General features: G+C 44.4%; 1 protein-coding gene across 1 annotated transcript; it reads left to right on the top strand.

Annotated features, from left to right (window-relative positions):
* Positions 1–12,205: 12,205 nt before the first annotated feature.
* On the top strand, positions 12,206–13,251 carry LOC147482979 (uncharacterized). The gene is made up of 2 exons (XM_086580372.1): positions 12,206–12,772; positions 12,850–13,251. The coding sequence occupies exons 1-2, from the start codon at positions 12,213–12,215 to the stop codon at positions 13,244–13,246; spliced, it is 957 nt and encodes a 318-aa protein (XP_086436498.1). The 5' UTR covers positions 12,206–12,212; the 3' UTR covers positions 13,247–13,251.

Here is a 13,251-nt window from a genome sequence, read left to right as displayed (position 1 = left end):
GGCTAGCATAGCAATTACAATGCACCTCAGGCAAGGGGGAGGGTGAGACAACGGAGGATCCAAAGACGCTCGACGAGATAGAGATGGTGAATATTGGGATAGGGGAAAAGGAGAAGTTCACATCAATAGGATTTAGTTTGCCCGTAGAGTGGATGGGTAAGTTGATACAGTTCTTGTCAGACAATAGAGACGTCTTCGCTTGGACAATAGAGGATATTACTGGGTTAGATCCCGAGTTCGCATGTCATCACTTGCATATGAAAGTGAACGCCAAACCCGTGAGACAAAAGATGCGCAGTATTAGACCAAAATATGCTGAAGGGATCCGGGAAAAGGTCGCAAGATTGAAAGGGGCGGGAATAATCCCAGAGGTAGAGTTCACAGACTGGTTATCTAATATAGTTGCGGTACCAAAAAAGAATGGGAAAGTGCGTATGTGCGTAGACTTTACTGATGTAAATCAAGAGTGTCCAAAGGATAGCTATCCTATGCCGCGAGTAGATGAGTTAGTGGACAGGATGGCTGGGTTCAAGATTTTTTCCTTCATGGACGCGTCGATGGGGTATAATCAGGTCGCGATGTATGGGCCTAATCAGGAGAAGACCTCGCTTGTGGTGGAGGGCGGAACTTACTGCTATAAGAGGATGTTGTTTGGTTTGAAAAATGCAAGAGCAACCTTCCAGCGGTTGGGTGAGAAAATATTCGAAAGCAAGATTCGGAAGGGAATTGAGATTTATATAGACGACATGGTGGAGAAAAGTATGTCAGAAGAGGAACATATCGAGGGGTTGTGAGAAACCTTTGGGATACTACGTAAGTACAACTTGAAACTGAATCTTGAGAAGTGTACTTTCGGGGTGACTACAGGAAAGTTTTTGGGGTACATCGTTACTTATAGGGGAATCGAGGCTAACCCCGAGCAGATAAGGTCCTTGGTAGAGATGCCATCTCCGCGGAGCGTGAGAAAGTACAGCGGTTAGCAGGAAGGGTCGCGGCTCTGAATAGATTCATTTCCAAGTCGTCTGATAAGTGCAGACTGTTGTACCGACTATTGAGGAGCACACCAGATTTTGTATGGACCGCAGAATGTGAGGAGGCATTCCAGGAATTGAAAAAATATTTGGGCAAAGCGCCTTTGGTGTCACGGCCCGAGACCGAGGAGAAGTTGTATTTGTACTTGGGGGCCACGAAGTATTTAGTCAGCTCAGTTCTAGTTCGGGTGGTCGACAAGGCAGAGAAGCTGGTATATTTTCAGAGCAAGACTCTGTTAGATGCAGAGACGCGATATAGTAGGATCGAGAGGTATGCCTTGGCATTAGTTTTTTCAACCCTGAAGCTGAAACCCTACTTTGAAGCACATGTGGTGGTGGTGGTAACGAATATGCCTTTGAAACAAGCACTGAGAACAGAAAAATCTGATAAAATGTTGAAGTGGGCAGTGATGCTGAGTTCCTATGAGATACAATATCAGATAAGAACCGCGGAAAAGGCACAGGCGGTGGCTGAGTTTCTGTCAGAGTTTCCCGCAGAGGATCCCACGTGGGGAGAGGAAATGATTATGGAACCGAACGGGAGAGTGAGCCAGACCTTCTAGACCCGTGGGATAAGAGGAATGGGTGGAGGGTATTCGCGGATGGATCGGCTACCGACGCATGCAGCGGCATAGGAGTCGTGTTGGTTACACCTCATAATAGCATAATAGAGCAAACCATAAAACTCGGGTTCGCGGCATCCAGCAATGAGGCAGAGTACGAAGCGGTAATCGCAGGTTTGAGAATGGTCGAGGATTTGGGAGTGAAGGAGCTGACAGTCTATTCTGACTCAAACTTAGTGGTGTGTCAAGTTAATCGGGGGTTCGCCGCTCGATGCCCTAGGATGGCAAGATATTTGGATGTGGTGCGTAAACGAGCCAAGAAATTCACAAAACTCTGTTTCTTTCATTTGGGCCAGGGAGAGAACAGACACGCCGATGCCCTAGCATATGTAGTAGCTGCAATTCCCAGGTCGGAGGAGAGAACAATACACGTGGGAAGGTTAGAGAAACCGAGCACTGAGGATGAGATGGAGATTTGTCAAGTCGCGGAAGAGAATGAGGGTTGGATGGAGCCTATTAAAGACTTTTTGGCAGGAAAGGAAGTCATGGATAAAAAGGAAAGAAGGAGATAGGAGCAGACTTCTCGGAGATACGTTCTACTGGAAGGAGAGTTATATCGGAAAAACTTCAGTGGACCACTTCTAAAATGTTTAGGTCCGCGACTATCCCAGGAGGTGTTGGTAGAACTACACGAGGGGGATTGCGGGAGCCATTCAGCGGGGAGAACGACGGCACATCGGCTACTGACACAGGGGTATTTCTGGTCCCATATGAAGAGGGATGTTGTGGAATTTGCTAAGAGATGTGACAAATGTCAGAGATTTGCACAGTTGATATTTGCCCCTGCTGAACCCCTTCACAATGTCTCAAGTCCGTGGCCTTTTGCTATGTGGGCAATGGATATAGTGAGACCGCTGCCCATGGCTAGTGGTAAAAGGAGGTTTATGCTCGCGGCCATAGATTATTTCACAAAATGGATTGAAGTCGTACCCCTGCAGCAGGTGAAGGAAGCGCAAGTCATCAAGTTTTTATGGGAGAATATTATCTGCAGGTTTGGGTGGTCGTACGCCATCATAGCAGATAATGGAACTCAGTTTACGGGAGCAAAGGTGGCCAGGTTCTTGCAAACCTACAAAGTTAGACAGGGGTTCTCAGCCCCTTACAACCGTGAGGGCAACGGACATGCAGAGTCCTCCAACAAGACCATCATGAACAACCTAAAGAGGAAGTTGGAGGATAAGAAGGGGGCATGGGCCGACGAGCTTAGTCATGTATTATGGGCCTACGGACCACACCTCGGACATCCACCCAAGAGACCCCATTTTCATTGGCTTATGGGGTGGAGGTTGTGATCCCGTCGAAGATGGTGGCAGCTACAACGCGAACAAAGGTCGTGGAGGAGGGTTCAAAATGGAGAATCTTAGTAGCAGATCTTAATATAGTGGAGGAAAGAAGAGACATTGCCCGTATAAGGCTAGAGGAGTACCACCGGAGGTTGCAAAAATAGTACAACAGGAGGGTCAAGCCAAGGCAGTTCCACATAGCGACCTGGTGCTCCGCCGAGTGACACCTAGCACCAGGAAAGAGAAAGATGGAAAGCTGGGTCCGAACTGGGAAGGACCTTACACGGTGGTGGATATTGGAGGGGCGGGCACCTACAGGTTGCGGACACAGGAAGGCAAACTGATAGAGAAGCTGTGGAATGTGAGTATGTTAAAAAAAATTTACACTTGAATGTAATGAAAATCTATTGCCTGAATTTGGCGTTGTATATAAATATATAATGTAACAGCACTTTTGAGAAGAAATCATCATTTATAGAGGTAGGAGTCCAAAATAACTAGGAGACGTGAAATACCAACGAGACCGCGGAGGGTCCCCAATGGTTTTTCAAAAACTATGAAACCCGTGGGAAGCGGGATAAATGCGCAAATAGCACGTAGGGCATGGAGCCCAATTCAAGGATGGAGAGAGACAGCGGAGGGGATGAGCCCTTCGCTGATACGAGGCTAGAGATGAGCCCGGGGCAAGATGAGTTGCCTCAAGGGACTTATTGAGATTGCAGAACCGCAAAGTGGGATGAGCCCTCTGTGGGGAGCGGTGCAAATCGCATAGGGGACACAAAGTCCCAGTGTGGAGAGAGACAACGGAGGGGAGGAGCCCTTCGCTGATAAAAGGATAGAGTCTGTGGAGCGGGGCGAGCCCTTCGCGGAGTAGGGATACTAGCACCACGTGGGGGCATGAGGCCCAAACATGGAGAGAGTTAGAGGGGAGTTGGAGTCATTTGCAGATATACTCAACCATCATAAAAACAACGAGAGGAATGAGCCCATCACTAATGCAAGGAACTAGTCGAGGAGCATGGAGGCTGGCTTAAAGTTGGTGGAGTAGCCAAACATCAAGAAAAAGACAGGGCAAGAGTTACATCGGAGTAAGGTAAAGAGACCAAACCACAGGGGGAGAGATGATATATATGCCAAGAAAAATCAAACATCACACATGAAAAAGATTAATATTCAAACATAAACACAACAATTGTACTGCCATCAGTGGCATAGATGGGATAAAATAACTTATTACAAAAGGTGCGGAAAACATAGAGTATTTTTAGCGCTTCTCGAAGGGAGAGTCGGCGGCAGGTAGGACATCAAAGGCTTCTTTAGAAGGTGCAATGGTGTGTGCGGCAACAACGTTCTCCAGTGTCTCGACAAGGGTCTCATCGGTAAGGTTGGAAATCTCTTCATACACTGGAGAGCGGGGAAGGTTATCGGTGGCAACCACTTCTTCCTGGGCATCTCTAGAGGGGGCTGCAGCTGGGGTGCAGGGCTTTTCGGGCAGGAGTCGTCCTTCTTGGGTGAGGCGGGCAAGCTCTTCCTGGATTTTCTTGGTTACCCTTTTGTCAGCAAGAAGCTTGAAGCATTCGCGAAGAATAACCATGTCATCCTGATGTTACTGAAGTAGGGCGGCGGTAGCATCTTTCTATTCTTGAGAGAGGGTGTCGAGGGCAACTTGGTGTTGCTGGGCTAAAGCAGATAGGGTGAGCTGATGTTGTTCAAGGAGCATTTCCCGCTGGCGACTCAGACGGTCGTTGATAGTATCCATATAGTGCTGGTGTGAGGATTCCGCGGACTGCAATTCGTCCTAGGCCTTGAGTTTGGCTAAGTTAGCAGCGGCTAGCTCAGATTGAAGCCCTGCATATGCGGCCTTCAGACCAGAAGGGTCATTGACCTCTTTCTCCAAGGCAGCCAACTTGTTCTTGGTGCTGAGAAGACCACGGATCATGAAGGAAATGTCCAAGCTTACCTAGAAACAGAAATAGAGAGGTAAAAAAAATAAATAAATAAATAAAAAGAAGAGGGGCTTACCCGTGCCCAGTTAGTATAAAAAGAGGTGCGGTAGGTGTCAAACGAACCCCCATCGGCGTAGGTGATGTCCCTAGGCAAATGGGCGTTGTAAAGACAGCCGCATTGTCTAAGGCGGAGTCAGCTGTGGATATTCAGCGGTTGCATACGTTGAAGATGGGGTAGAAGTCTTCCATAGGGGCCAATTCAGAAACCGGAGCTGCCGGTGGAATCGGTTCTTTGCCAGGTCGGCGGGCGCATGGAGAAGAGACTGCGGGTGGAAGTGACGATGGGAGGAGGGCAGGTGCTTCAGATTCGGAGGTCTGCGGAACTACAGGGACTAACCCGTCAGAGGCTGAGGTCCATTGTCGCTTGGACGAGGGCATTTAGGTAGAAGCCACCGCCTCAGTTGGGGAAATCTCAATCACCTCATTGTCCTCAGAGTCACTGTCAAAAAGTTTTTGTTTATGGACATCCATGTCGTCGGTGGGGGAGTGAGGAGAAGTATACTGGTCGTCCCAGTTGGAAATGGAGCGGTATGAGGGGATGTCTTTGGGCGCGGAGGTGGCGAGAGAGTCCTAAGATCTTATGGATTAAGAGGAGGTGCGAGGACGGTGGCGGTGGGATGACGAAAGGTGGGATCTTTTTCGGGTAGGCGGAGAGGCTCTGAGTTTTCGCTCTTTTGGAGGGGGAGGGCGGTAAAAGGGAGCTGAGAAGCCACGGAAGGTTTGTAGATAGGGAATTTGCAACAGCGGGGTGGCGGTGGTAGGGTGGATGCCGAGATGATTGGCTTGAGCGGGACCGAGGTCACAGAGTCTTTGGAAAATGGGACAAGATATGCCGGAGTAGAATTGGGATTTGGAGTCCGACCGCCAACCTACAACACAGGGAAAAGCAGCGAGTTAGAGCATAATGGTAACAATGCAATAAGGAAGAAGAGAAAAACAAGGTTACTTACCGCGGGGGATGAAGGCAAGGTGGTTAAGATGTAAATCAGAAGGAAGGTCCGCGGACAGAAATTGTCCTGATACATATAAAGGGTAATGGTGCCACACTTTGTCTGAGGATGTAATGCAGAGCAAGAGGGTAGCTTCTAAGGGCGTACACAAAAAGACTGGTATCCCACGCCGACGTCTTTAGTGCTTTTCTTAAGGAAGTAGTGGGAGAAGATGTCTCGGCTGGTGATTTTGGGCTCGCCGGTTCTATTATATGCATTCGTGGCATACATAGTCCTCCAAAAGTTTCCTATGCCATGGAAGGGGAGGATGTTGAAGTGATTGCACACCTCGACATCCAAGAGAGTGAGGGGCAGCCGTAGACCAGCAACAATTTGACCCACTGTGACCACAAGGTGACCGGGGCGATGGGGAACTAAGTGTAGGTAGTGTGTGATGGATGGCACGTGCTCTAGAGTTATGTTGGCTGGGATGCCATAAGCAGCCCTAATGGCATCTAAATTAGGGCGGCGACAACGTGAGGGTGGAGGAAGCAACGAGGTGGGTGGCTGGAGGTGGAGGGGGCCGCTGTAGGGGCAAATGGAGGCGGAGACGCTACTTGGGGTGAACGGGAAGTGGAAGAATCACCGAAATTAGAGCTCGACATCAGAAAAATAGAGAGACAGATGCAGAAAATGGAAAGAATTTACTATTTAGCTTGAACAAAAATAAAGCAAGGCCTAGAAAACGTACCGACGAGAACCAAAAAGAGAGTGTTTATGCTTGAGTAGAGAGCCAGTGAGGGGAAGGAACCGCCGGAAGACCGAAGGAGCGCACGCAAGCCGGAAACAGATAGAAAGAGAGCAAAAATGGAGAAGCAGTGGAAAAGAGAAGATGAAGGGGCGGAATAAAATGAAAAAGAGGGAGAAGAAGGAAGTTTAAACAAAGGGAGGGCAAAGAGGTAATTATGGACATTGGGGAATTCGAGGAGTCGGGTAGACCGCCAACCAAATTGAGACACGTGGAAGCGCGAGGTACGAGGGGCAGCTGAAAATGCGCGTGATGAGTGCAGTCCCATCACACACAAATCGAGGAAAGGGAAGCGTGCATAGTGAAAAGAGAGTATCCAGGAAAGTTCTCGACCCCGGATCCATTAACAGGACCGCGGAGTCGAGAAGGGGCATTTGTAGTGGCATAGTGTTGGAAGTTGGACTCGGTCAGCGGTGCAGCGGATAGGACACAACATAAGAGGAAAAAGAGGGGAAGTACGAGATCAGTACCGCGGAATCCTAGACCGCGATGTGGCATACGTACGGTATGAAGGTGAGTCATGCGATGGTGCGACAGATGGATGGCCTAGAAGGGGAGGAGAGGTATATATAAAGAAGATGTGGGATGAGAAAAAAGAAGAGACTGCTAGGGTAAGAAAAGAGGAGAGAATAGTGAGAAGGAGAGAGAGAAGGAGAGAGAGAAAGAAGAAAAAGAGAGATTGAGTGAGCTCAGCTCTAAATCCTAGGGATGGTTTTAAATCATTCAAAGCTGATGAGATTTGCAAGCTTGCAAATAAATTTTATCCTATGGATTTTACTAAGCAAGAGAAGATACATTTGGGATTTCAATTGCAAAACTATAAGCTTGATGTTCTTGTACACCTTGAATTCCAAAAGTTGTCAACCGTTTATGAGTTGTGCCTGTCGGGGCAAAAAGTTAACCCGACACTCCCGATGTAATGATACTTCCAAAAGCTATGGGATTAGGTATTTTGGAAGAAGAGCGACTGCACCAACGTTCTGGTTGCCTACGTACCCAGTGAAGAATCCAGGATCAAGTCTCTTAAAACGTAGTTCTGGTGGCTGCAGAAGCCTCCGTATATATAGCAATCTCCTACATTGGCGACCAAGAAAGTGATTCTCAGAGATTGCCTTCCTTGATGAATCCTAGTATGATCCTACTTCTCAAATAGGATCATTCCCCAAGATTTCATTCTATCCTTGTGCAAGATCTTATCGGATTACACTAGGGTCTCTTGCTTCCGCGGATCGTATTACTAGATCCGAGTGATCAGGACGGATTGGGTCCATGAACTTGGGCAGTCCAGATGGGCCCTGGACCTATTGTAAACTTTGACAGATTAAAGAATCGGATGATCCACAACATTTTTAACAGCTACCAGGCTTGTCCGTTGCTGGGCCAACACCAGGTCCATGGTCTAAATACACTCTAGACCGAAAATATGACGTAGGGTTCACTGGTCCCACACCCGGTCCATGGTGAAAGTCCACTTTGGACCAGAAATATGATGTAAGGTATACACAGTGCCCCCTCTTCAACAGAGGAGCAAACGAAGATGAAGGTGCTATGTTGAAGAATTAAGAAAACGTGAAAAAGGGAGTTAAGTGAAAAAGTGTGACAATGAGGGACTAAGTTAAAAAGATACACTACAAGAAAATCGATTTTTCCCCACGGATTCCCGGTATTTTTAGCCACGGTCATAAACCCTTGCATAGTTTCCTACGGATTTTGACCGTAGCAAATACATTTTTTCTCGTTTCGTGCCTTTGATACCTTTAGCCACGGTTTATCTCTTTAATTGGGCGTGGGTAGAGCTACGCCAAAACCGTCGGGTACAAATTTTTTAACACGACACTGTTCTACACGCGTTTCGACCGTGGGCTTTATAGCTGAAAAGTTTGGGCGGGGTGACCACTTTCTTCCCTCCCAACAGGTTAAAAACACTTAAAAAAAAAAAAGAAAACATAAAAGATCGGTTTGTTCCTTCTTCTCTCATCTCCCACCGCCAACAGTTAAAAACACTTCATCCCCACCACCGCCAACAGTTAAAACACTTCATCCCCCACCGCCACTCAACCCCATTTTTCTTTTCCGTTTCCTTCTTCTCTCATCTCAAGAAGGTATTTCAAGCACCGATTTTTTTCAAGCACCGATTTTTTTTTGCCAACTGGGAGAACTAATTTTTCAATTTAAATTTTCTTAGGATTTACTAAGTGGGAAAGGGATTACAAGCTTCGTTTTCTCTTCTCGAGCGATTCCTCCATTACAAATTGAAGGTGACTTATTATGCTATTAAACATTGATTTTTATTTGATTTTTTTTTTTTTCGTTTTTTAATCTAATATTAGATGTTGTTGTTATCAAAGTAGTATCAATAATAAGAATTTTGTTAGCCATTAGAAGAAGTGGACGCTTCAATTTTTCACCCTCAGTTGTTGGTACCTTTTTTTATCTCCTTTGATCGGATAGTCTGTGCCTTTTGTAATTTCAGTGTTTAGGAAAATGACGTATGTCGGGGCAATGTAAATGGTTATCTAAACCTTTCTCTTGGGACATAGTATGAAAGAGTGGTTTGCGTTGAATAGATAACTTCAAGAAGCCGGGGAATAAACTGCATAGCTGTATAATAATTAAATTGAAGTAGAATATCTCGAGAAGTTTGTAGATTAACAAAATGAAGTGGTCACGTTTGAAAATTTGATGTTAGATGAAGAATGAGTTGCATCCTCCTCAACCTCAAGTAGCGTGTTGAGGAACAATCAAACATTTATATAATACATAACTATCAAGATTTGATGGCACATATATTAAAACAGTAAAAGAGAAGTGATGCAAATTGACACGAAAGTAGAAAGCAATAAAGCAATGGAGGGAAGAGAAAACCGACCAAAATTGACCTCTCTTTGTAGTCAGATCAAAATTCGCATGGGTACTGTTTTTACTTTGTATTGAAATCATGACTTGTTTTGGATTGTGTTTCTTTTTTTTATTATTCTCTCAGGCCGCGTTCATTATGCTATTTCTGAAATGTTAAACTACACGGTAATTTGACCCGCTACTTGAAAGGGATGTTTTAATCAAGACCTAATCTATCTCTCGACCAAACACCTCAGATTGTTTGATTGTCCTCAAAGTGCAACCTTTATTCAAGGTAAAGAATTTCTATTTATGTTTTGTATTTATGTAATACCAAATTCCCTGCATAGAACTGCTTGTAGTGCTTGTTGTTGGAAGATTAGAGCTACCAACCATCCCCCGTATAGAACTGCTCGTGTCAATTTAAAAAATGGTTGCTGTAATTTCAGGGACAAGTCTCGATACATTCACTTATGATATAATGTTCTGATTGTCTATAAATTTGTGAGATAGCCTATGGATTTTAGAAGGTCGAATTGGAGATATTGGTGATTAGTCATTACTAGTCACTTTACTTGCTTTTTAAAGTTTGATTAGTTTTACTAGTCTGGACAGTTGTTATGAATATTTGATTTGTTTGACTAGTCTAGAGTCTGGGCATGTGCTATGAGTTAATCTTTAGTTGATTAGTTTTAATTGGTGCGGACATGTCCATGAAATAATCTCAGTTGATTAGTTTCACTTGTGGAAGTTTGAAATTTGTAGCTAGAATAGCGCTCATGAAATCAGACGCCATTTGCACATTCATTAGATTCATTTGTACGACGCATTCTTCTAGGCATTTTGGTATTGTAGATATGAACAAGATTGGATTAATGTGGTATATATGCATGGTGATATATTATTATGTCTAACATTTTTGAATGTTGTGTGTATCTTTTATTTATTCCTAGATACACCATGGAGGGTTCTATTCCAATCGATAGAAGTTGGATTGAATTAGATCACCATGACGAACGCTTTCTAAAGGGTGTTGATGAGTTTCTAGAGTTTGCAAAAAAATACCATCATAATAAGGTACTGATACCGTGCCCGTGTCGCATATGTAGAAATGGGGGGAAGGCATTGACACACGAAACCGTGAAATTTCATGTTTATAAATGGAGGTTTGATCCAACATATTTACATTGGATTTTTCATGGTGAAAAAAGACAAGATGCACATGTAGAGTCCAATATGAATTCTAATGTGTTCGAGAATATGAATGATGCATTTGCCACTGTGGTAGAAGAATTTGGTGGTGAAGACTTGGATACATTTCTTGGGGGTTTGGGAAGTGGTGCTGAAGAGGGACTAGTCGATGATGATGAAGCAGAGCCATTGGTGTCGGATAAAATTTTTGAAGAGGCCACAAGTGCTTTATACCCTGACTGTAAAGACTTCACTGTCTTGAAGTTTGTAATTAAGCTATTCCGAATTAAGGTCAAGCGTGGGTGGTCTGACATAGGTTTCACAGAGTTGCTTCAGTTACTTAAAGTTGCACTACCGCATGGTAATAAGATCCCGAAAGATACATATCGAGCAGAAAAGTTTGTTAAGGATTTGGGGCTGAATTACCAGAAGATTGATGCTTGCCCGAATGACTGCATCTTGTATTGGGGAGATAACGAATTCCTGGAACAATGCCCTACTTGTAACTCATACAGATACAAGTTTGCAACAATTCAAGACAGAAAAAAAAAACGTGTTAGGCAAGCTGCAAAGCAATTGCGGTACTTTCCTATAGCAGATAGGTTGAAGAGAATGTACAGTGTTGATTGGGTAGCAAAAGCAATGTGTTGGCACTCTACAAACCGATTGAAGGGTGGTGAGTTGGGTCACCCAGTTGACTCCTCATCTTGGAAACATATTGATAAAACATACCCAAGTTTCTCGTCAGAGCCTCGTAACGTTCGATTGGGTCTTTCTACTGATGGGTTCAATCCGTTTGGAATGCAAAGCACTTCGCATAGTTCATGGCCGGTAATGTGTGTCACATACAACCTCCCCCCTTGGCTGTGTATGAAACCGCAATTCACTATGCTTGCATTGCTTATTGAGGGTCCAAAACAGCCTGGAAAAGATATTGATGTTTACTTGCAGCCATTGGTTGCTGAGTTGCGGTCTTTGTGGGATACCGGAGTGTTAGTTAAAGATGCTAATAAGGGAGATGTGTTCACCATGCGGCGGTGTTATTGTGGACAATTCATGACCTCCCGCATATGGAAACATCTCGGTTGTAGGACTAAGGGGAGATTTGCTTGCCCCCTTGTGGTCCTAATACTTCCACTTTGAGACTTGTTCATGGGAGGAAAAATGTTTATCTTGACACGCAGGCTTATTTCTAGGGCAATCGGATCCAAGCAGATTTGATGTGAGAGAATCGACTTTCAACAAGAAAGAAGAACATCGGGCACCACCGCATTTAATATGCGGTAAGAAGGTTAAAGAGTGAATCAACATCTTAAAGTGAAATGGGGAAAACGAAAAGAAAGGGAAGGGTGGTGATTCCGAGGAGGAATATGATACGGTGACTCTTGTTTCTACAAGCAATCAATATTTTTGAAGGAGCTAGACTATGTGGAGGAGCTTCCCATCTTTCATAACCTTGATGTAATGCACATTGAGAAGAACATCATTTAAATACTTCTTGCTATGATGTTGGACACAGTAAAAACCAAAGATGACATTAATGCACGCAAAGACTTGGAGCTCTTAAGGATTAAAAAGAAGTATTGGTTGACTAAAAATGCTCGTAAGAAGAAACGTGGGGTTTTGTGTCTGTTACCTGAGGAGAAGAAGTTGTTTTTTACTACTTTAAGAAATATGCGTGTTCCGGTTGGTTTTAGTAGTAATTGGAGGATTATCGCCAATGAGGGATCGTCTATGGAGCTGAAAGGGATGAAGTCTCATGATTATCACATTTTAATGCAACATTTGCTCCCGGTATTAATCCAACATGCGTATAAAGATAGGAAAGAGGCTCGAAATGTTCTACTAAGTTTTTGTACCTTTTTCCGTGCTCTATGCTCGAGGAGAATTGATGTTGAGTCGCTGACTATACTTGAGATGGGTATGGTACGAACCTTATGTGAGCTTGAGAAAATGTGCCCCCCTTCATTGTTTGTCATAATGATGCATCTGCCTATTCATTTGGCATATGAGGCCCGTGTTTTGGGACCCGTGTTCTACCGGTGGATGTATGTTTTCGAAAGGTACAATAATTTTTATTTTTTATAAATAGTTAGAATTTATTTTACAGAATCTTCCTAATTCATTTTAGCACTTGAAGGTTAATGAAAACCTACAAGGACTCTGTCACGAACAAAGCACGTCCAGCAGGTTGCATTGCAGAGAGATATTTGAAGGAGGAAACAATGACATACTGTGGAGGATATGAAGGAGGGGGTGGCATCCTTCAAAAACTAGATGAAGATGCCGAGGGTTCTACGGTAACAATACCTCCAGGTTCGATTCTTAGTGTTAGTGAGGAAGACGAAGTTGGTCCTCTTGGTCCTCAGAAACGTTATCTTCTAGAAGGTGTTGAGTGGGAACAAGCACGACAATGGATATTGAAAAGCCACCCCAAGTATGATATGTGGAAAAAGTACGTATTTTTCGTGTTGTTACATTGTGGATGTGCTTTTCAATTCCATATTTTATTTTTGTATTGTATGTGTTTTACATGAGAAAT

The sequence above is a fragment of the Coptis chinensis genome, chromosome 8 (assembly GCF_015680905.1).
Source record: "Coptis chinensis isolate HL-2020 chromosome 8, ASM1568090v1, whole genome shotgun sequence".
Lineage (NCBI taxonomy): Eukaryota > Viridiplantae > Streptophyta > Magnoliopsida > Ranunculales > Ranunculaceae > Coptis > Coptis chinensis.
The sequence above is the reverse complement of the archived record's forward strand: the minus strand, read 5'-3'. Positions and strand labels throughout refer to the sequence as shown.

Bases quoted from the DNA above. Each gene is read 5' to 3' on its own strand.
- LOC147482979 (XM_086580372.1), top strand. From the start codon at position 12,213: ATGATGTTGGACACAGTAAAAACCAAAGATGACATTAATGCACGCAAA. The intron at 12,773-12,849 runs GTACAATAATTT...TAGCACTTGAAG, and splicing joins TGGATGTATGTTTTCGAAAG to GTTAATGAAAACCTACAAGG.